This window comes from Mesoplodon densirostris, chromosome 19, assembly GCF_025265405.1.
Source record: "Mesoplodon densirostris isolate mMesDen1 chromosome 19, mMesDen1 primary haplotype, whole genome shotgun sequence".
NCBI lineage: Eukaryota > Metazoa > Chordata > Mammalia > Artiodactyla > Ziphiidae > Mesoplodon > Mesoplodon densirostris.
The window spans coordinates 61768673-61793408 of NC_082679.1; the positions used below are offsets into that span (position 1 = coordinate 61768673).

A 24736-nucleotide genomic window follows, 5' to 3' on the forward strand; every position below is an offset into this window, starting at 1 on the left:
CAGTGAGAGGCCCGCGTACTGCAAAAAAAAACATTGCATCCACCCCCAGGGGCTGCCGTGATGTTTAGATGAGCTCGTATATGTCCAATGCTGGGTAAGATGTCTCATATCAACATGTCAGCTATTTATCCGCTGTACCGTGAGTATCGATCATTGCAGCTACGGTTGTTTCATTGTCATCATGAGCTGTTAGCTGTTGTCTACCTCCCCTTCACTGGCCGTGTCCTTTCCTTGTCCGCCCGACTTCTAGGAGGACTTGGGGCACCTGCTGCCTCAGGACCTCACCCCCATTCCTCCTCCAGGAAGCAGAAGGATGCTCCCTGCTTGGACTCCCACAGCTCTCCTGGGGCTCCTGACACTTGTCACCTGCTGCTTGGTTGGCCATTGGTCACAGTGTTGTCTCTCCTCCAAGACGGTGGCCCCTTAAAAACAGGACTCATGATGTTGCTCTTTGGAAAGGTTTTTATTATTATTTATTTATTTTTATTTTTTATTATTTTTTTGGCCGCACAGCACATAGGATCTTAGTTCGCTGACCAGGAATCGAGCCCATGCCCCCTGCAGTGGAAGCGTGGAGTCTTAACCACTGAACCACCAGCGGAGTCCTGGGGTTGCTCTTTGAATGCATCTCCCAGCCAGGCATCCTCAGCTCAGCTCTGGCTGCGTATCAGAATCACCTGGGGCTCTTAGGAGTCCTGGTGGCTGGCACGCCTGCGCTCAGGTGGCCTGGGTATAGGCCACAGCAGGTATATTCTTACACGGTCCTAGTGGTTCCCCAGCTTTGAAGTGCATCAGAATCCCCTGGAGAACGTGTTAAAACACAGATTGCAGGGCCCACCCCCAGGGCTTCTGATCCATTAGATCCAGGATGGGGCCCAAGAAAATGCATTTCTAGGGAGCTCCAGATGATGCTTGGCTGAGGACCACACATTGAGAAGCACCAGACTAAGGTAAAACTGGATACTTCACAGATACACGCCTTGGGAGAGACTGGTCAGGAAGTCTTAGAAAGAAGGAAGCATTTGCATTGAGTGAGGCTCGTTCGCCCCTCGTTTCCAACATCACCTCCTTAGTGACCCCTGGCCAGTTGTTCTTGGGTTACCGCGACCCTTAACATCGTTGCCCTCCCATTGCATTGATCCCAGGAACTGCATCCACCCATTTTATGGCCTTCTGGAAAAGTCAGGGCTGTGTGGTTCACCAGGCCCCTGGCTTGCTCTCTGGCCCCGTCTCTCCCTCCGAAACCCTCGAGGGCCGCGAACTCTCTCCCCAACTCCGGGAGCTCGGAGCTCCCCAGGTGGGCCACTCGCTGGCTCTTCCTGGTGGCCTTTCCACCTGAAGGCCCCCTCTGCTCCGTGGGAGCTCCCTCCTGCACCTTCTTCAAGGCTGTTTTCTCGCAATTCCTGAGCGCCCGCACTCTGAACCGGGGCCCCGTGGCTCCTTCGTAGGGCGAGGTGTCCCCGTCACGGTGTTGCCGCACGGGTCACGGGCGTCTCTTGGCTCGTTCCTTCCTGGTGTTGCCAGATCCCCAGAGGACGTCCAGCTGCATTTGACTTTCAGATAAACAGCGAATCGCTTTTTAGTATACGTGAGTTCTGTGCAGTGTTTGCCAAGTACATATACTGAAAGATGATTCATTGTTTATCTGGCATTTGGAAGTAACTGGACATCCTGCACTTTTTTTTTTTTTTTTTTTTTTTTTGCTTATTCTGGCAGCCCTGTTAGGAACCCCCTCCCCTACCGTGTTCTTGGAGCTGCTGGAGGATGAGGACATCCCCCCCCTCTGTTGTCCCTGTTCATCACCCCCATTGCTTAGGTTTGCTTATGCTTCCCGGGTGCCAGGCCCTGAACTCGGGGCTCCGAGTCCCTGGTTTCCTGTTACCTCACGGCAGCTTATGGAATCCCTGCTATTATAACCCCCACTTTGCAGAGGGGGAAATCGAGGCACTGGGGAGGTTTTGGGCAAATATGTTGCAGAAATAAATGTTTGCATGAACCCTTTAAAGAGGGAAGCGAGCCTTGGGGTCTAACTCAGTAAGTGTTTGAGGTGAACCGAGTTCCCAGAGCTGGATGGGACACAGAGGAAGCCGGGCTCTGCTCAGAGGAGACGGTTCACCCCCAGGTGCCATGTGGTCGCTTGCTCTGCCATGAGCTCACAGCTCATCTTTCAGCGATGCTGTTTGCCTCTGTGGTTCCCTTGGAAGGCTCCGCCAGGTAGCATCAGCACTGGGCTGTCTTGCTGGGTGAAAATGCCCTAAGAAGTCCATACGTTCCAGACTGTTTCCTCAGGGCTCGGGAAGACCCCACTCGCCATCACCAGTGTGGGTCTGTCCTCTGTGAGCTAACGATCCTTCGGGGGTCACAAAGGAGGCACAGAAGGTCACATATTATATGATTCTATTCATATGAAATATGCAGAATCGGTAAAACTCTGGAGATAGACGGCAGATTGGAGGTTGCCAGGAGCTGGGGTGTGTGTGTGTGTGTGGTTGATGGTGGTACAAGGTCTCCTTTTGAGGTGACGGAAATGTCTTACCACTAGGTAGATGGGGTGATTGCACGACACTGAGAATGTTCTGAATGTCCCTGAATTGTTCACTCTAAGATGGGTCATTTTATGTTATGTGAATTTCACCTTAGTGAAAAAGAACTTTGTAAAAAAAAAACAAAAAAGAGAGAGACACCAAGGAGAAGGGAGGGGTTGTGCCCCCCAAATCAGGCTGGACAGGAAGGGAGAATCAGGGGTGCCCCGGAGGGTGCCTGACCTGAGTCAGGATGGGCCACTCTTTACAGAAGGAAGACGCCGCGATTCAAACCCGGCAGAATCCACAAAGCACATGTTCTTAAGGGGGAGAGGGGGCCACGCGTGAGCACCCACGTGCCGGTGGGAACAGGGACCACATTCCAGTCCCCTCTGAGGGCTCTGCTTTCTGAGAATGGCAGCCCTGCAGTAAGGCGGGGTGAGCCCCTGCGGATGCCCTGTCCTAGCAGCCTGGGAACACAGGAGGGACCTGGGACCCCGGCTGAAGTGGGTTGGGAAGTGGATGGGCGTTAACAAAGCAGAGACAGCAAGTGTAGACGGCTTCTTCCCAAGCTCGATCGTGGGGAAGGAGAGGAGTGAGTGTGTGGTCTTCAGCGTGAAGCCCAGAACGGAGGTTAGGGGTACGGGGAAAACCACACGGAAATGCGGTGGAGGGATTGGAGATCCGCAGGGGTGGGGCGGAGGTCTGAGACCTGATGCAGTTGGGGCCCAAGAGCAAGTTGGGGACACAGGTCAAGGTTTTGGAGGGAGTTCCAGTCTAAGTGGCTTTTATTTTTTTATTTTTTAAAGAAGGAATATTTTCTTTTTTTACTTTAATTTACTTATTTATTTTTGGCTGCGTTTTGTCTTCATTGCTGCCCGCGAGCTTTCTCTAGTTGCAGCGAGCGGGGGCTACTCTTCATTGCGGTGTGCAGGCTTCTCATTGTGGTGGCTTCTCGTTGCAGAGCACGGGCTCTAGGCGCGCGGGCTTCAGTAGTTGTGGCTCGCGGGGCTCTAGAGCGCAGGCTCAGTAGTTGTGGCCCACGGGCTTAGTTGCTCCGTGGCACGTGGGATCTTCCCAGACCAGGACTCGAACCCGTGTCCCCTGCATCGGCAGGCAGATTCTTAACCACTGTGCCACCCAAGTGGCTTTTTAAATTTTTTTTGAAAAATAAAATTTATTGTGGTGAAATTCACATAACATAAAATTCCCCACGTTAAAGTGACCAATTCCGTGGCACCGAGTGCATCACTAATGTCATGTGACCCCTGCTTCTAGTGGAACCCCCAGTGCAGGGCTCCAAACATTTTGTCACCCCTGAAAGAAACGTCACACCCACAGCAGCTGCTCTCCAGTCATCCCCCTGCCGCCGGCACCTGGCAACCACGCATCCACTTTCTGTCTGTATGGAGTTACCTATTCTGGACATTCCCTGAAAACGGAATCAGGTGATAATGTGGCTTTTGTGTTTGCTTCCTTCACTCAACACAAAGTTTTCGAGGTTCATCCGTGTCGGAGAATGTCGTCATTCCCTGGGGCTCCTGAGACAAAGCACCCAAAATTATGGTGGCTTCAAACAACAGAAATTTATTCTCTCACGGTTCTGGAGGCCAGATGTCCAGGATGACGGCATTGGCAGGGCCTGGCTGTCTCTGACGGCTGTAGTGGAGAGCCTGTCCCATGCCTTTCTCTTAGCTTCCGGTGCTGCTGGCGATCCCTGATGCCCTGGGCTTGCAGAGGCATCGCTCCTTGCTCTGTCTTCACATCGTCTTCCCGCCATGTGGGTGTGTCTCTGTGTCCAGAGCACCCCTTCTTATGAGAACATCAGGCGTATTCGATTAGGGCCCACACTAGTGACCTCATTCTCACTTGGTTACCTCTGTAAAGACCCTATTTCTAAATGAGGTCGCATTCTGACGTTCTGGGGGTTATGACTTGAAGGTAGCTTCTTTTTCATTCCAGATTTATTTTTTTTAAGGTTTGTTTATTATTTATTGATTTATTATTTTTGGCTGTGTCAGTCTTAGTTGCGGCATGCGGGATCTTCGTTGAGCCACGTGGGATCTTGTGTTGCGGTGCGCGGGCTCTGCGTTGTGGTGTGTGGGCTTCTCTGTAGTTGTGCCACGCGGGTTTTCTCTCTCTAGTTGTGGCGCGCAGGCTCCAGGGTGCATGGGCTCTGTAGCTGTGGCGTGTGGGCTCCAGAACACATGGGCTCTGTAGTTTGCGGCAAGCAGGCTCTCCGGTTGAGGTGTGAGAGCTCAGTAGTTGTGGCACACGGGCTTAGTTGCCCCAAGGCATGTGGGATCTTAGTTCCCTGACCAATGTAGGATCTTAGTTCCTGGACCAGGGATCAAACCCATGTCCCCTGCATTGTAAGGCCGATTCTTTACCACTGGACCACCAGGGAAGTCCCTCCTTCCAGATTTATTGAAATATAATTAACATACAGCACTAAGTTTAAGGTGTACAGCAGAATGATTTGACCTACACACGTCATGAAATGATTATCACAGTAAGTTTAGCGAACATTCATCTCATATTTTTTCCTTGTGATGAGAACTGTTAGGACTTACCGTCTTAACAACTGTTGTACATAACATACAGCAGTGTTAGTTATGTTTATCATGTTGTACATTATATGCCTGGTACTTATTTATCTTATAACTAGAAATTTGAACCTTTTGACCACCTTCATCCAATCCACCCTCCCCACCTCTGGTAACCATAAATCTGATCTCTTTTTCTATGAGATCAAATTTTGTTTTTTGAAGTTTAATTGACCTATGACACTATGTTAGTTCCTGGTGTACCACATAGTGATTTAATATTTCCATGTATTTCAAAATGATCACCAGGATGGCTAGTAACAATCTGTCACCATACGAAGATATTACTTAATAATTGCATGTGTCCCTCACACTGTCCATTTCATACCTGCGACACGTTTATTTTGCAACTGGAAGTTTGTACCTCTTAATCTCCCTCACCTATTTCTCTCCTCCCACCACCCCTCTTCCCTCTGACAACCACTTGTTTGTTTTCAGCGTCTATAACTCTGTTTCTGTTTTGTTATGTTTGTTCATTTTTTTTTAGAGTCCACTTAGAAGTGATATCCTACAGTATTTGTCTTTCTCTGTCTGACTTATTTCACTGAGCATGATACCCCCTAGGTCCATCCACGCTGTTGCAAATGGCAAGGTTTCATTCTTTTTTATGGTTGAGTAATATTCCATTGTGTGTGTGTGTGTGAGTGTGCGTGTGTGTGCATATACATATACACACACACACACACATATATACACCGCATCTTCTTTATCCATTCATCTATTAATGGGCACTTAGGTTGCTTCCATATCAAGGTATCTTTTTGGAAGGGACACAGTTCAACGCAGAGCACAGCATGCGTCAGCACTTCATTCCTTTTTGAGGCTGAATAACATTCCGTTGTGGGAGAGAGCACATCTTGTTCATCCGTCATCTGCTGGTGGGCCTTTGAGCTGCTGTGAATTGTGCTGCTGTGAACGTCCACGAACATGTAGTTACTTGAGTCCCTATTTTCTGTTCTCTTGTTCACATACCTGGGAGTGTGTCCACGGCTTTGACTCAGAGAACACAGTTGGAGGCCAGGTGCCCTCCCACTTTGGGCTCAGACTCTGTCCCCACGGTCATGGTCTCAGTACACAGCTGGAATGTGGACCCTCCCCCTCTAGGCTGCCTTTCCTGGCCCCTCCCCTTACACACCCAAGCCTCTTTCAGCCACTTGGCTGGTTCCCAGGGACCTGCGCTCGGACAAACTGGGAGTTCCTGAGAAGTGGTGGGAACTCCTGCTAATCTTGACCCACAGAGGCAGAGGGAGTGGATTCCTTTGATCTTTTTTTTTTCTTTCTTGTTGTGGATTTTGTGGGTGTGTGGTAAAATGTACATAACATTTACCATCTTAACTTTTTAAGTGCATGGTTCAGAGGCATTAAGTACATCCACGTGGTCCTCCAATCATCACCACCGTCCGTCTCCAGAGCTTTTTCAGCTTCTCCCACTGAAACTCTGTCCCCATTCAACACTAACTCCCGGGACTTCCCTGGCAGTCCAGTGGTTAGGACTTGGCGCTTTCACCGCCGTGGCCCAGATTCAATCCCTGGTCAGGGAACTGAGATCCCGCAAGCTGAGAGACGTGGCCAAAAACAAAACAAACAAAAACCCCACTAATTCCTCCCCAGCTGCTGGTAACCACCACTCTACCTCCTGTCTCTATGAATTTCTCTATTCTGGGTACCACACATAACTGGTGTCATTACAGCATTTGTCCTTTTGTAACTGGCGTATTTCACTTAGCATAATGTCCTCAAGCTTCATGCATGATGTGGCAGGTGTCAGAATTCCCTTCCTTTTTAAGGTTGAATAATATTCCTTTGTGTGGCTAGACCACACTTTGCTTACCCATTTATCTCGTGATGGATCTTCTTTTTTTTTTTCTGAAACATTTATATTAACATATTTCCATACAAATAACCCAAAGAAAGTTTAGTATTAGTTTTTTTGGGTTTTTTTAATTTTTAAATTTTATTTCATTTATTTTTTTATACAGCAGGTTCTTATTAGTCATCCATTTTATGCACATCAGTGTATACATGTCAATCCCAATCGCCCAATTCATCCCACCCCTCTCCCACCCCACCGCCGCTTTCCCCCCTTGGTGTCCATACCTTTATTCTCTATATCTGTGTCTCAACTTCTGCCCTGCAAACCAGTTCATCTGTACCATTTTTCTAGATTTCACATACGTGCATTAATATACGATATTTGTTTTTCTCTTTCTGACTTACTTCACTCTGTATGACAGTCTCTAGATCCATCCACATCTCAACAAATGACCCAATTTCGTTCCTTTTTATGGCTGAGTAATATTCCATTGTATATATGTACCACAACTTCTTTATCCATTCGTCTGTCAATGGACATTTAGGTTGCTTCCATTACCTGGCTATTGTAAATAGTGCTGCAATGAACATTGGGGTGCATGCGTCTTTTTGAATTATGGTTTTCTCTGGGTATATACCCAGTAGTGGGATTGCTGGATCATATGGTGATCCTATTTTTAGTTTTTTAAGGAACCTCCATACTATTCTCCATAGTGGCTGTATCAGTTTACATTACCACCAGCAGTGCAAGAGGGTTCCTTTTCTCCACACCCTCTCCAGCATTTGTTGTTTGTAGATTTTCTGATGATGCCCATTCTAACTGGTGTGAGGTGATACCTCGTTGTAGTTTTGATTTGCATTTCTCTAATAATTAGTGATGTTGAGCAGCTTTTCAAGTGCCTCTTGGCCATCTGTGTGTCTTCTTTGGAGAAATGTCTATTTAGGTCTTCTGCCCATTTTTGGATTGGGTTGTTGGTTTCTTTAATATTGAGCTGCATGATCTGTTTATATATTTTGGAGATTAATCCTTTGTCCGTTGATTCGTTTGCAAATATTTTTTCCCATTCTGAGGGTTGTCTTTTCATCTTGTTTATGGTTTCCTTTGCTGTGCAAAAGCTTTTAAGTTTCATTAGGTCCCATTTGTTTATTTTTGTTTTTAGTTCCATTTCTCTAGGAGGTGGATCAAAAAAGATCTTGCTGTGATTTATGTCAAAGAGTGTTCTTCCTATGTTTTCCTCTAAGAGTTTTATAGTGTCCAGTCTTACATTTAGCTCTCGAATCCATTTTGAATTTATTTTTGTGTATGGTGTTAGGGAGTGTTCTAATTTCATTCTTTTACATGTAGCTGTCCAGTTTTCCCAGCACCACTTATTGAAGAGACTGTCTTTTCTCCATTGTGTATCCTTGCCTCCTTTATCATAGATTAGTTGACCATAGGTGTGTGGGTTTACCTCTGGGCTTTCTATCCTGTTCCATTGATCTATATTTCTGTTTTTGTGCCAGTACCATATTGTCTTTTTTTTTTTGACATCTTTATTGGAGTATAATTGCTTAACAATGTTGTGTTAGTTTCTGCTTTATAACAAAATGAATCAGTTATACATATACATATGTTCCCATATCCCCTCCCTCTTGCGTCTCCCTCCCACCCTCCCTATCCCACCCCTCCAGGCGGTCACAAAGCACCGAGCTGATCTCCCTCTGCTATGCGGCTGCTTCCCACTAGCTATCTACCTTACGCTTGGTAGTGTATATATGTCCATGCCTCTCTTTCGCTTTGTCACAGCTTACCCTTCCCCCTCCCCATATCCTCAAGTCCATTCTCTAGTAGGTCTGTGTCTTTATTCCTGTCTTACCCCTAGGTTCTTCATGACATTTTTTTTCTTCTTAAATTCCATATATATGTGTTAGCATACGGTATTTGTCTTTCTCTTTCTGACTTACTTCACTCTGTATGACAGACTCTAGGTCTACCCACCTCATTACAAATAGCTCAATTTCGTTTCTTTTTATGGCTGAGTAATATTCCATTGTGTATATGTGCCACATCTTCTTTATCCATTCATCCGATGATGGACACTTAGGTTGTTTCCATCTCTGGGCTATTGTAAATAGGGCTGCTATGAACATTTTGGTACATGACTCTTTTTGAATTATGGTTTTCTCAGGGTATATGCCCAGTAGTGGGATTGCTGGGTCATATGGTAGTTCTATTTGTAGTTTTTTAAGGAACCTCCATACTATTCTCCATAGGGGCTGTACCAATTCACATTCCCACCAGCAGTGCAAGAGTGTTCCCTTTTTTCTGCACCCTCTCCAGCATTTATTGTTTCTAGATTTTTTGATGATGGCCATTCTGACTGGTGTGAGATGATATCTCATTGTAGTTTTGATTTGCATTTCTCTGATGATTAAAGATGTTGAGCATTCTTTCATGTGTTTGTTATGTGCCAGTACCATATTGTCTTGGTTATAGTAGCTTTGTGGTATAGTCTGAAGTCAGGGAGCCTGATTCCTTCAGCTCCGCTTTTTTCCCTCAAGACTGCTTTGGCTATTCGGGGTCTTTTGTGTCTCCATACAAATTTTAAGATTTTTTGTTCTAGTTCTGTAAGAAATGCCATTGGTAATTTGATAAGGATTGCACTGAATCTGTAGATTGCTTTGGGTTGTAGAGTCATTTTCACAATATTGATTCTTCCAATCCAAGAACATGGTATATCTCTCCATCTGTTGGTATCATGTTTAATTTCCTTCGTCAGTGTCTTATAGTTTTCTGCATACAGAGCTTTGGTCTCCCTAGGTAGGTTTATTCCTAGGTATTTTATTCTTTTTGTTGCAGTGGTAAATGGGAGTGTTTCCTTAATTTCCCTTTCAGATTTTTCATCATTAGTGTACAGGAATGCAAGAGATTTCTGTGCATTAATTTTGTATCCTGCTACTTTACCCAAATCATTGATTAGCTCTAGTAGTTTTTTTTTGTTGTTTTTTTTTTTTTTTTTTTTTTTTTGTGGTATGCGGGCCTCTCACTGTTGTGGCCTCCCCCGTTGCGGAGCACAGGCTCCGGATGCGCAGGCTCCGGATGCGCAGGCCCAGCGGCCATGGCTCACGGGCCCAGCCGCTCCGCGGCATATGGGATCCTCCCAGACCGGGGCACGAACCCGTATCCCCTGCATCGGCAGGCGGACTCTCAACCACTGCGCCACCAGGGAGGCCCTCTAGTAGTTTTCTGGTGGCATCTTTAGGATTCTCTATGTATAGTATCATGTCATCTGCAAACAGTGACAGTTTTACTTCCAGTTTGTATTCCTTTTATTTCTTTTTCTTCTCTGATTGCCGTGGCTAGGACTTGCAAAACTATGCTGAATAATAGTGGTGAGAGTGGACACCCTTGTCTTGTTCCTGATCTTAGAGGAAATGGTTTCACTTTTTCACCATTGAGAATGATGTTTGCTGTGAGTTTGTCATATATGGCCTTTATTATGTTGAGGTAGGTTCCCTCTATGTCCACATTCTGGAGAGTTTTTATCATAAATAGGTGTTGAATTTTGTCAAAAGCTTTTTCTGCATCTATTGAGATGATCATATGGTTTTTATTCTTCAATTTGTTAATATGGTGTATCACATTGATTGATTTGAGTATATTGAAGAATCCTTGCATTCCTGGGATAAATCCCACTTGATCATGGTGTATGATCCTTTTAATGTGTTGTTGGATTCTGTTTGCTAATATTTTGTTGAGGATTTTTGCATCTATATTCATCAGTGATATTGGTCTGCAGTTTTCTTTTTCTGTAGTATCTTTGTCTGGTTTTGGTATCAGGGTGATGGTGGCCTCATAGAATGACTTTGGGGGTGTTCCTTCCTCTGCAATTTTTTGGAAGAGTTTGAGAAGGATAGGTGTTAGCTCTTCTCTAAATGTTTGATAGAATTCGCCTGTGAAGCCATCTGGTCCTGGACTTTTGTTTTTTGGAAGATTTTTAATCACAGTTTCAATTTCATGACTTGTGGGTGGTCTGTTCTTATTTTCTATTTCTTCCTGGTTCAGTCTTGGAAGGTTATACCTTTCTAAGAAATTTGTCCTTTCCTTCCAGGTTGTGCATTTTATTGGCATACAGTTGCTTGTAGTAGTCTCTTAGGATGTTTTGCATTTCTGCAGTGTCTTTTGTAACTTTTCCTTTTTCATTTCTAATTTTATTGATTTGAGGCCTCTCCCTCTTTTTCTTGATGAGTCTGGCTAATGGTTTATCAATTTTGTTTATCTTCTCAAAGAACCAGCTTTTAATTTCATTGATCTGTGTTATTGTTTTCTTTGTTTCTATTTCATTTATTTCTGCTCTGATCTTATGATTTCTTTCCTTCTAGTAACTTTGGGTTTTGTTTGTTCTTCTTTCTCTAGTTCCTTTAGGTGTAAGGTTAGATTGTTTATTTGAGATTTTTCTTGTTTCTTGAGGTAGGCTTGTATAGCTATAAACTTCCAACTTAGAACTGGTTTTGCTGCATCCCATAGGTTTTGGATTGTCGTGTTTCATTGTCATTTGTCTCTAGGTATTTTTTGATTTCCTCTTTGATTTCTTCAGTGATCGCTTGGTTATTTAGTAACATATTGTTTAGCCTCCATATGTTTGTGTTTTTTACATTTTTTCCCCTGTGATTCATTTCTAATCTCATAGTGTTGTGGTCAGAAAAGATGCTTGATATGATTTCAGTTTTCTTAAATTTACTGAGGCTTGATTTGTAACCCAAGATGTGACCTATTCTGGAGAATGTTCCGTGCGCAATTCAGAAGGAAGTGTAATCTGCTGTTTTTGGATGGAATGTCGTATAAATATCAGTTAAATCTATCTGGTCTATTGTGTCATTTAAAGCTTCTGTTTCCTTATTTATTTTCATTTTGGGTGATCTGTCCATTGGTGTAAGTGAGGTGTTAAAGTCCCCCACTATTATTGTGTTACTATCGATTTCCTCTTTTGCAGCTGTTCGCAGTTGCCTTATGTACTGAGGTGCTCCTATGTTGGGTGCATATATATTTATAATTGTTATACCTTCTTCCTGGATTGGTCCCTTGATCCTTATGTAGTGTCCTTCCTTGTCTCTTGTAACATTCTTTAGTTTAAAGTCTATTTTATCTGATATGAGTATTGCTACTCCAGCTTTCTTTTGATTTCCATTTGCATGGAATATCTTTTTCCATCCCTTCACTTTCAGTCTGAATGTGTCCCTAGGTCTGAAGTGGGTCTCTTGTAGACAGCATATAGATGGGTCTTGTTTTTATGTCCATTCAGCAAGCCTGTGTGTCTTTTGGTTGGAGCACTTAATCCATTCACGTTTAAGGTAATTATCGATACATATGTTCCTATGACCATTTTCTTAACTGTTTTGGGTTTGTTTTTGTAGGTCCTTTTCTTCTCTTGTGTTTCCCACTTAGAGAAGTTCCTTTAGCATTTGTTGTAGAGCTGGTTTGCTGGTGCTGAATTCTCTTAGCTTTTGCTTGTCTGTAAAGCTTTTGATTTTGCCATCGAATCTGAATGAGATCCTTGCCGGGTAGACTAATCTTGGCTGTAGTTTCTTCCCTTTCATCACTTTAAGTACTTTAAGTGTATCATGCCACTCCCTTCTGGCTGGTAGAGTTTCTGCTGAGAAATCAGCTGTTAACCTTATGGGAGTTCCTTTGTATGTTATTTGTCATTTTTCCCTTGCTGCTTTCAGTAATTTTTCTTTGTCTTTAATTTTTGCCAGTTTGATTACTGTGTGTCTCAGTGTGTTTCTCCTTGGGTTTATCCTATATGGGACTCGCTGCGCTTCCTGGACTTGGGTGGCTATTTCCTTTCCCATGTTAGGGAAGTTTTCGACTATAATGTCTTCAAATATTTCCTCTGGTCCTTTCTCTCTCTCTTCTCCTTCTGGGACCCCTATAATGCAAATGTTGTTGTGTTTAATGTTGTCCCAGAGGTCTCTTAGACTGTCTTCATTTCTTTTCATTCTTTTTTCTTTATTCTGTTCTGCAGCAGTGAATTCCACCATTCTGTCTTCCAGGTCACTTATCCTTTCTTCTGCCTCAGGTATTCTGCTATTGATTCCTTCTAGTGTAGTCTTCATTTCAGTTATTGTATTGTTCATCTCTGTTTGTTGGTTCTTTAATTCTTCTAGGTCTTTGTTAAACATTTCTTACATCTTCTTGATCTTTGCCTCCATTCTTTTTCTGAGGTCCTGGATCATCTTCACTATCATTATTCTGAATTCTTTTTCTGGAATGTTGCCTATCTCCACTTCATTTAGTTGTTTTTCTGGGGTTTTATCTTGTTCCTTCATCTGGTACATAGCCCTCTGCCTTTTCATCTTGTCTATCTTTCTGTGTTTTTTGTTCCACAGGCTGCAGGATTGTAGTTCTTCTTGGTTCTGCTGTCTGCCCTCTGGTGAATGAGGCTATCTAAGAGGCTTGGGGAAGTTTCCTGATCTCTTTTTTTTTTTAGAATTGAAATATAGAGAAATTCTTTGAGCCTAGCATCAAATGCAAGTCAAAGGAGATTTTTAAAAAATAGAATTCACAATTTTTCTGCCTGTACTTTCAGTGTTGATTAAAAACACACAGATTTGGGACTTCCCTGGTGGCGCAGTGGTTAAGAATCCGCCTGCCACTGCTGGGGACATGGATTCAAGCCCTGGTCCAGGAAGATCCCATATGCCACGGAGCAACTAAGCCCATGCACCACAACTACTGAGCCTGCGCTCTAGAGCCCATGAGCCACAACTGCTGAGCCCGCACACACCACAACTACTGAAGCCCATGCTCTGCAACAAGGGAAGCTACCTCAGTGAGAAGTCCGCACACCACAACGAAGAGTAGCCCCCGCTCTCTGCAACTAGACAAAGCCCGCACACAACAAGGAAGATCCAACCCAGCCAAAAATAAAATACATTAAAAATAAATAAATAAAAGCTCACAGATTCAAAAAAATGAATAAAAATTTAAAAATAAAATAAAACCACACAGATTTAAATATTTATATATCTTCCAGAGCCTCTTGTAGAAGCCTCAGCCTCTGAGAGAACATCAGGGAATATCATCCCCAACAAGACAAAGTCCCAGAGAAGTCCCAAAACTACCTGGGACAGATTATCATCCCTGGTTACAGGGCTGGTCAGTGACAGAGGAGGATTTGAACCCAGGTCTGTGTGATTCCAACCTCCATGCCCCTTCTTTCGCTCTATGCGTCTTCCTGCTCTTGAGTTGTCTAAACTTGGCTGAGCCACCCAAGTGATGTCACCATCGTTGTCATTCCAACCAAGTGTCGGAGGCCTGGTCCCTGAGACAGGTACCAGGCCAGCATTTACTTGGAGTTCATGGTGAGTCTGGACTGTGTCAAGCCCTGTACAGGCACACACTTGCCTGATTCCAAAACAACAGGACGAGGTAGCTAGCCATTATCACCCCCATTTTGCAGATGAGGAAATTATGATCAGAGAGGTCATCACTTGCCCGAGGTGACATGCTGGCAAATGGAGCTGGACTGTCTCCTGGGCAGTGCTGACAGTGAGGGTAAACTGAGGCTTACGGCTGAGAGTGCGTATCCAGTCGTCCACGCCGTGGCGCTAAGTGCACATGCACTTGGATTGGTGTTGATTGGTGTCCTGGGCTCTGACTAACAAATGCTCACGAAGCAGCCCCTGGGTACCAGGCACTGGTCCTACCTTCTGGAGGGGCTGCGTCATGAGCAGATGGAGGCATCTGAGTGATAATCACTTGCTGGTCATGATGCAAATGAAAGTTGTGTAAGTGCCATCAAGGAGACATCCAGGGTGCCGAGAGGGTAGAGCAGGGTAACTCATCTGTTCTGGGAAGACATCAGGACAAGACCACCACCTGTTTCTTTCTTTAAAATTTTTTAAATTTAATATTTGTTTATTATTTATTAAATATTTATTATTTTTAAATGTTTATTTATTTGGCTGCGCTGGGTCTTAGTTGTGGCACACAGGATCTTTGTTGCCCTCTGTGAGATCTTCCTTGCCGTGTGCAGGATCTTTTAGTTGCAGTATGCGTGCTCTTAGTTGCAGCACGCGGGATCTAGTTCCCTGACCAGGGATCGAACCCGGGCCCCCTGCATTGGGAGCGTGGAGTCTTAACCACTGGACCACCGGGGAAGTCCCCCATCATCTATTTCTAAAGCAGGCCTTCTCGCCCTCAGCTGTATGGACATTTCTTTTCCAGGTCATTCCTTGTAGCATGCTTGGCAGCACATGTGGCCTCTACCCACTAGATGCCAGTAGCACCCCTGACCCCCATTATGACAACCAAACATGTCTCCAGACACTGCCAAAGTCCCCCAGGAGGCAAAACTGCCCTTGGTTGAGAACCCTGGATTTAAAGTTTGGTTTGGCAGTCGGGCAAATGTGCCATCTTCTGCAGGGGCACCGGAGCAGTCCACTCCCGGGGGACACAGGACTCCTCCAGTGGGCAGTGGGTTCTTAGCTAGTATGCTGCCGCCCCACCCAAGACCAGGAGAGCACGGAGGGTGGATGTGAGGTCGGGTCTGCGGCAGCCCTGTTGGAGACTGTTGGGTACTGCCCTGTACCTGGAGTCTATCCAAACGTTTCCAGCATGGTGTGCGGGGTGGGGGTGTGTGTGTTAGAGACAGACAGACAGAGAGCAGAAGGTAGAGGAGGGGGCTAGATTTATACCTTCAGGGTTGCTTGAGATGCTGCATAAAAACTGAATTGGGTGTGGTCATGCCAGACAGAAGTGGTCAGCTGGAGAACAGCCAGGCAGGCAGGTCCTGTAACCCCAGGACTGTGTCCATCTGCAGTGTGTGCAAGGATTGAGCGCTTGATTTGGTACGACCGAACCAGGTCTTGAGAGCAGAAAAAACAACCTGTCTCGGCTGTGATGTGCGTTTCTCCGGGAAGTGGATCTTGCACAGTGAAAAAAGTAAGCTTGACTTAAGAAGAGAGAGTCTGTCCAGTGATCTGTGTAATAATCATGGGTTGCTTCCTGGTCACTGGCACAGTGAGAAGCACCCCCAGGAAGTGGGTGTGGTTAGCAGTGCTTTTCTAAGCAAACAAGGCATTTGGGAGATGGGGGCGGGGGTGGGGGATGGCGAGAAGTGCAAGAGGAATTTACCGTCTCTGTTCCAGCTGAAGGAAGAGGTTGGCCAGTGCCTCTCCCCTTCCTCCTTCCCAGTGCCAGACTACCTGGTGGAAAAGGAAAAGATGATTATCATGTTCTAGGTGTCAGAATACCAGGAATAATTTTGCAAAAATACTCAGCGTTTTCCTAACTATGAGGTCTCCTCTGTGGTACCGTGTCCTCCCACACCCTTCAGGTGTTTCATGTGGCTTCTTCCCAGACCTGCTAGACACCCAGACCTTGGCCAGGTTCCCCACCCTCCTTAGGTTATTGCAGACATCTCCTAGAACAGGCTGTGATATCGCCAGTCACCATCAGGGGGCACTCTCTGTGGTATGGGGCAAACTTAACTGAGAATCCCAGACGTTCAGGGTCCAGGGTTCTAAGCCCGTGCATTGTTGCCTTGTTCTGTCAGCTTTGTGAGTTCCAGTGGTTGCATCTGTAATAGCCAACAACTGGAAACAATCCATCAGCAGTAGAACAGATAAATAAATTGTGCTCTAGTCATTTGGTGGAATATTATGCAGCCATGAAAATTAGCGAACCATCACTACACACATCATGCATGAATCTCACTAATAACCTTGAGTCAAAAGCATATATATTGCATGTTACCATTTACACAAAGTTCAAACCCCAGCCAAACAAATCTCCTGGGGGCTGGTAATGTCTGTTTCTCGATTTGGAGGCTGGTTATATGGGTCAGTTTGTGAAAATTCGAGCTGTACAGTTAAGATCTGCACACTTTCTCTTTGTATGTTATACTTTAAAAAGACATGTCAGTACAAAACCAATGTGCCTAATAGCAATCCTGCTTTTTTTCACAGATTGATGGACAGAATGAGCTGAAAGCCATTGAGAAAGAGAAGACGGTGGTTGCTCTGCCAGCCAAGGAAGCAAGCAAATGCCACAGAGAGGATCTGGCCGAAGCATTTTATGTAAGAATTGAATTTGTATCTGATGCCAGGTGCGGTAGGGTTTTTAGAGTAAGAAAGCAAAGTCCTGAAAGTGGCTTTAGAATTCTGTGCTGTAGTACATTTTTATCGTCACTGTTAGAAAATACTATCGCTGCTGAACCATTCTGATTTCCACCAGGAATGGCATCCACATTAATGGCAGTGGCGCTAATCCTCAAGGCCCTTCCTAGCAGCCAGGATCCTCCCAGCTCTCTGTGTACCTGTTGATGGGAGATAGAGGATGTCTCGGGGGACCCACACGGTTCCACAGCAGCACAGCCAGAGTTGAGTCCAGGTGTTTTGACATCAAAGCTCAAACTCTTCACCATCTGCTGTGCACATGCTTCATCTTTTCTAATCCATGGTGTTTCCAGTGACTGCAAACAAATCTCACCAGTGTCTCCAGCGAATTTGAATTCCTGGCCAGTACAAGACAAAACCCAAACCAAGAAACCCCTTCCATTCCATGAGGCTCCCCTCTGAGGCTGAAGGACTTTGCTTGCTTTATGTTTTTAATTATCTTTACTTAGATAACTGAGCAAACATGGTGTGTGTGTGTGTGTGGTGTGTGGTGTGTGGTGTGTGTGTGTCCTCACCGCATTTTGCTTATCCATTCATGCATCGGTGGACACTGGGTTGCTTCCACCTCTGGCTATTGTATGTTATGCTGCTATGAATATGGGTGGATAAATATCTCTTTGAGATGGGCTTCCAGTTCTCTTGGTATATACACCCAGAGGTGGAATTGCTGGATTGTATGGTGGTTCTATTTTTAATTTTTTGAGCTACTTCCATAACGTTTCCTATGGCAGCTGCACCATTTACATTCCCAGGCCCGCCCATTTTTCCAAAGATGAAACGTAAGTGTTCCCGCATCTCCAGGTGTCCATACTACAATCGCACTCCTTGAAATGTAGGCCGAAGGCTGTCTTTGAACTGGTGCCCTCTCCTCTGTGACAGCCCATTTTCCTTGAGCATCGTGGAAGCGGCTGGCTTCCAGAGTGGGAATCCTGTGACTTGGGCTCCTTAATCCTTACCGGCCCATCCTTCTCCCTCCAGGTGGATTTACAGAACGGGCTGTCAGAGTTCTCAGTGACACAGCGCAGGCTGGTCCATGGCTGGAATGAGTTTGTCGCTGATAACACAGAACCCGTGTGGAAGAACTATCTCGACCAGGTAGGACTGTAGCTGTCATTCCGTGAATGAACTCGTGTAAGCCTGGGGGGTAGGGGTGGGGGACAGCCATTCATTGTTTAAGTATGGATCGAGGGTGTCCATGGACAAGTCCCAGGGTGTGGAGCAACTGTACTACAAAGTTAAACAAGGCTCTCCCCATTCAGGCTGCTCTTAGCCGGCAGGAGGGGTCACTAACTACCCCAGCAGGTAGTTGTTTCATTCATGGAGGGTTTACCGTGTGCCAGGCACATGCTGACTGAGTAAGTAAGCAAGCCTCAACGTACTAATCTTCCTCCTAATCCCCACTTCGAGATGAGGAGGGTGAAATACAGAGAAGCTGAAATATTTCCCAAGGCTGTGTAGGGTTGCCAGATTTAGCCAATGAAGTTACAGGATGCCCTGTTACATTTGAATTTCACATACATGAAAAAACTGTTCTTTTTTTATCTATGTCCCAAATGTGAAATGGGACCTACTTATACTTAAAAAAAAAAAAAAAGTTCCTTGTTTATCTGAAATTCACATTTAACTGGGTGACCTGTAGTTTATCTGGCAGCCAGGGCCCAGAGTCACGCAGTAGTTAGTGGCACTGCCAGGAAATGAAGCCAGGCATCTGGTTCCAGAGCCCCGGCCCTCTTAGCCTCTGCCATTGGTGCTGAATGCATGGTGCATGAGTCAAATTCCTGGAAGCCACTGGGAAGGGGTGGGGGGAAATGGAAATAGACACGGCTGCAAATTCCTGTCTAGAAATCAACCCCCCACCCCGCAGGACCAGCTCTGAAAGCTCCAGTTAACAGGCAGAACTTCCCATGAAGCCATGAGAACGTGAAGCCATGTAGATTGCCTCAGTTTCCCCTCTGGCCTTTTGCACCCTCTCCCAGCCCTGACACCTCCCTCTTAGCCTAACTCAGGGCTGCCTGGCTTCAGCTGCCTTCCCCTGGCTCACATTTAGGGCTTCCTCGATTGGTCAGTTCAGGGACCAATCACAGCCCTCCTTGCAGCATCCTCACCCTCCATTCTCCTCCAGTCCCCACCCTGCTCATTGGTCGGTTCTCAGTGCCCTAGGGATGTCATTCATTGACGCATTTTGGCACCAAAATAGGCTTCTAGGTATGCAGGTGGTTCTGGCCAACCCAGAAACTTCCTGGAATCCCAGTGTTGGGAAGAGGCTGCAGAGGCTCCTGGAAGGTGTCATTCAGGGAAGGGGGCAGACACGCAGGCTGTGAGGGACATTCCCCCTTCTGGAGTGGGGCCTTGGTCAGTTCTGCCCTGGCTGCTCCTTCCACTAGGACCTGCTCACCTGGCCTCTCGCTCACGCCAAGGGCTCGCCTCCAGCCTCCAGCCAGGCCCTTTCCAGGAATGAAACCTCTTCAGTTTCTAAGAGCAGGAAACGTGCTTATTCTTCTTCACCTCATCAGTTCGGGAATCCATCTCAGGGAATCCTCGCAGGATTGGAAGGCAGCTCCTGATGGCCGTGTTTTCCTGCTCTTGATGGGCACAGGAAGTCCATGTCCTCTCACTTATTCTTTTTGTTCATTGAGCATCTGCCACATGCCAGATGCTGTGATTCTCCTGTCTGTCACCTGCAGTGACAGGGAACTCAACCACTTCACGAGGCAGCCCTGCTTCTCTGTCTCAGGAGACTCAGCATTAGGAATTCTACCTTAGCGTGACCCAAGATCCCTGCCCTGGAGTCATGAGGCCAAGGTAGATTCGAGTCAGCCGGGTTCAGATCCCGCTTCAGCCTTGTGACTGTTGATCCTCCTTAAGCCTCAATTGTCCCCATCTAGAAAATAGGCCTAATAAGTACCTCCTGTTCTGAGTTTTACAAAAGAAGAAGCTTAGCCCGTATTAAGTGCCTAATAAAGCTTGCCCCAGCTCCCAGTGTCTGCCAGTTAGCCCTGGTTTGATTTGAGCGTAGCTGTTAAAGAGCACAGGTTTTGGAGTTGCCTGATCTAATTAAATCCTTGGCAGTTCAGTTGCTTTCAGAGCCTCAGGTTGGTCATTTATCAAGCAGGACTACTTAGCAGTACCTGTGTCATGGGGTTGGGAGGAGCCTACGAAATGATGCAGGTAAAGCACTGAGCACAGGGCGTGGCCTGGAGGAGGTGCTCAGGAAATGCTGGTTGTTGCGGTTGTTACTGTTCATTGTAACGAACGTCTCCGGCGTGCCACCATTTCACCGCACAGTATGGTTTCACCAGACCACTCTCTGCCTGTCCCCCTTTACTTGTGGGCTTAGGAGGGGCCCCAAGAGCCAGAAGAGTCTGATTTTCTGTGGCCAGGGTAGCAGTAGTGGCACGTGGTGGGATCTTCCCATTGGATCTGACACTTGTGTGCTGTGTCTCACGGTGACTCACCTGCTTTGGGTGGGAGAGGGCAGGTGCTTGGGAGGGAGGGAGGGAGGCTGGTGGTATCAGTGTCGGCCTGGAGGGTTGCTCAGGTCCAGCCTCAGGGGGAGGGGGTGAGATTATGGGCTTGGAATTAGAGTTCATGGTGAGGCCAGCATGTGGTCCCAGCCTTCAGAGCATCCCGGCCAGGACTGTGGACCCATGAGCTAGCCCTGAGCCCATGGCTGGAGGGGTCCCTTGTGCAGAAACAGGCCCCCTGCTTTCTGAGTCTCCACTGGGTACAGACTGCAGAGAGGGAGGGAGCTGCCAGCCAGGGCCGGGAGAGGTGAGGGCAGGGATCCAGGCAGCGGCGCAGAAGTGACCTGGCCAGGAGGACTCGCCACCGGGGCAGTGCAGACCCAGTGCTGATCCCCACTGTGCTGGGTGACCCGGGATCAGGAGTTCCAACCCCACCAAGCCTCCGATTCCCCCACCTAACAATGGGAGTTGACTGTTCGTTCATTCATTCTAGATAAACGCCTTTAGTGCTCCTGGCCTGCTCGAGGCACTGTGCATAGAGCAGTGGCCTAAACCAAGTTTCTGGTTTCAGGGAAACAGACACTCAGTGAGTGATACAGCACCCAGTGGGCGTGGCCTGAGGAGATGAGTCAAGACAGGAGTGAGGACGTGCGGGCGGGGAACTGGGTGGCCAGCAGAGGCATCTGACTGGTGTCTGGAGGGGGCAATGTCTGAGCAGAGACCCAGTGAAGTGAGGAGAGGAGCCGTGGTAGGGTCTGGATGAAGGATGCTGCAGGAGGGGGACGTGCAAAGGCCCTGAGGAGAGGCCTGGTGCATGTGGGGTAACCCGGCCTCAGAAGGTGGCCTGGAGAATGCAGGTGCATGACGGGTGTTCAGGGCGTGTTTGTGCCTCCTCACCCCTCACTTCTGTCCAACTGGGTGGGAAGTCTGTGATGGGCTCGGGGCTGAAATGAAATCTTATTAACTCCACTGAACCGAGGGGTTCTCCTTCCCTGTGTGAGGTTGAATAGCGTCCCCTCACAATGCACATCCACCTGGAACCTCAGAATATGGGCTTATTCGGAAATAAGGTCTTTGCAGATGTGATGAGTGAGGATGAGGTCATACTGGGTTAGGGTGGGCCTCTATCCAGTGACTGGTGTCCTTAGAAGAGACTCAGACACCCACAGAGGGGAGAAGGCCCTAGGACGGCAGAGGTGGAGTGATGTGTCTACAAGCCGGCGATACCAGGAACTGGAAGAGTCAGGAAAGGGTCCTCCCCTAGGAGGCCCTGGGGCCTCGCCTCCAGGGAGAGCACGGCCCTGTCAACACCCTGACTCTGGACTTCCGGCCTCCAGAGCAGGGAGAGCATAAGTCTCTCGTTTTAAGCCCCCCGAGTTGTCATTTATCGCTGCATCCCCAGGACGCTAATACACTCTTAGCTGCTTTGCCCTTTTATCTGGCCCTTCCTCCTCCCTGGACTTCCAAGGAAAGGGTGTGTCCCTCTCCGGGGTGGTGGTGTTTGGCCATGGCTGTGAGCTCTGCTGGGCAGCTCTGAGTCTAGCCCAAGGACTCTCGGCAGCCCCTTCCCTCTGCAAACTGCCCCCGATCCCCTGACCCCCATCTCCGGTGCTTCCAGGTGCTCTCAGGACCCAAACTGGAACTTCTCTGACCAAAACCTTTTATTAGGGAAAATTTCAAAAATATACATTAGGCGGGCTTCCCTGGTGGCGCAGTGGTTGAGAGTCCGCCTGCCGATGCAGGGGACACGGGTTCGTGCCCCGGTCCGGGAAGATCCCACATGCCACGGAGCGGCTGGGCCCGTGAGCCATGGCCGCTGAGCCTGCGCGTCCGGAGCCTGTGCTCCACAATGGGAGAGGTCACAACAGTGAGAGGCCCACGTACCGCAAAAAACAAATATATATATATATATATAGACACACACACACATTAGGAGGGAGAATAAGATAATAAACCCCATGTATCCACCATTTAGCTTTACTAATTGTCAACCCGTTTTGCCCCATTTTTTATCCCCCTTTTTTCTCTGCAGCATTTTAAAGCAAATTCTAGATACGGAATCATTTTACCATCTATACTTTGGTGTTTATCTCTGCCCTGGAGGACATTGTTCTTTCTCTCTCTCTCTCTCATTTATTTATTCATTCATTCATTCATTCATTCATTCATTCATTATTTTTGCCGTACGCGGGCCTCTCACCACTGTGGCCTCTCCCACTGCAGAGCACAGGCTCTGGACGCGCAGGCTCAGAGGCCATGGCTCACGGGCCCAGCAGCTCCGCGGCATGTGGGATCTTCCCGGACCGGGGCATGAACCCATGTCCCCTGCATCGGCAGGCGGACTCTCAACCACTGTGCCACCAGGGAAGCCCATTCATTCATTCATTCATTCATTCATTCATTCATTCATGTATGTATGTATGTATGTATGTATGTATATATTTATGGCCGCCCCGCGCGGCACGCAGGATCCTAGTTCCCCGACGAGGGATCGAACCCATGCCCCCTGCAGTGGAAGCTCAGAGTCCTAACCACTAGCCAGGGAAGACTGTCTTTTTTTGTTGGTTTTTTTTTAAACCATAACAACAATACTATTATCCCAGTAAGACCATGAGTACTTCATTCACATCATCCAGTGCCTGGTCCAGAGCTGGTTTTCCCCACATGCCTCAAAGGCACCTCTTCACAGTTGATTTGTTAGACTCGGGGTCTAAACAAAGCCCACCCTTTGCTTTTCAATGGCGTGCCCTTTAAATCTAATCCCTTTTCCTAATCTGTGGACTCATGCCCATGGAATGGCTTATGAGATCCGTAAAATGGATATACATAGTTTATTTACATGTTGAAGACATCACTCTTGGGAAGAAGCCTGTAGCTGATTGAATAAGGTCCATCTCAGAAACTCTGATGCAGGTTTCAAGGTTTTGTGGGAAGCTCTTTCGCGGGTCTCCTGGGGTTGACTCCCACCAGTGTGTCTCAGACCGGAGCACCAGGGCTCCCAGGCAAGCCGGCTTTGAGGTGTGGTTCTCTCTGAAGGTGTGATGACCCCCTCTACCCCAGCCCAGCCCAGCCCTGGCGAGGATCCGATGGGAAAGCTGCCCTGAGGGCCAGCTATTGGATCAAGAGCCCTGATAAGAGGGACCGTTTTCTGGAGCTCAGGCAGCCACGATTCCTCCCTTTGACCAGTGTTTATCCAGTGCCTTTTGTAATCAGTCTTGGTCCTTCTGGCTCCCAGGTACTGAGCACCTACTGTGTGCCACCCACTGGGCAGGTCACTCTACCCTCCTTATGCCCTTTAGTCCTCCCATCAGCCGAGAGGCGGGGGGAGGGGCTGGAGAAGTCAGAGGCTTGCTCGAGGTCTGTCAATGACGTCATGGTGGAGACAGCTGGAATTCTATCAGGTTCCTGAGCTCTTGCCTGCCTCCCCATGTGCTCAGATCCCCTTCTGGGTCCTGGAAGGACTGGGGACCCCAGGATGGGTATGGCCTGTGTGCTTAAGAAGATTACATTCTAGCAGAGAATAGAGACAAATAATTTGATACAGTCGCAGAAAAATTGTAGCTAAGAAGGTGAAATACATTTGAGTCGCTCAGTCTTGAGGATTCACAGTAGACGCGGTGGCTGACACCAGGTGGCCCGTGAGCTGACCGCAAAGTGCCCTGTCCCTCCTTCAGAGGAGTTAAAACACAGCAGTTCTGGGGTGAGAGGCATTAGATCCCTTCATGTACCACACTGGCATGATGCTGATGTGCTTCTTTTTTTTTTTTTTTTTTTTTTTTTTTTTTTTTTTTTTTCTTTTTGCGGTATGTGGGCCTCTCACTGTTGTGGCCTCTCCCGTTGCGGAGCACAGGCTCCGGATGCGCAGGCCCAGCGGCCATGGCTCACGGGCCCAGCCGCTCCGCGGCATATGGGATCCTCCCAGACCGGGGCACGAACCTGTATCCCCTGCATCGGCAGGCGGACTCTCAACCACTTGCGCCACCAGGGAGGCCCTGATGTGCTTCTTAACGTCAGCAGTACAAATCACACATCTGATCACATTTCCCTTTTTGCCTTTGCTGCTGGGAAGCTCAGAGCCAAAGGTACAACCCCAATTTAAACAACCATGATTTTCTTATTGATATTTTGACTCCCACCCTGATCCTGATCTTTGGTCTGCTCTCCCCGATCC

The 24736-nt window shown here is 47.2% G+C and overlaps 1 protein-coding gene across 1 annotated transcript in view; it reads left to right on the plus strand.

Moving 5' to 3' along the window:
- ATP2C2 (ATPase secretory pathway Ca2+ transporting 2) overlaps positions 1 to 24736 on the plus strand; it is an 82011-nt gene that overhangs the window by 15165 nt on the left and 42110 nt on the right. Inside the window, exons 2-3 of the mRNA XM_060083249.1 lie at positions 16892 to 17002; positions 18080 to 18196. Coding sequence (XP_059939232.1) covers positions 16892 to 17002; positions 18080 to 18196 — 228 coding nt within the window. The remainder of the gene's footprint in view (positions 1 to 16891; positions 17003 to 18079; positions 18197 to 24736) is intronic.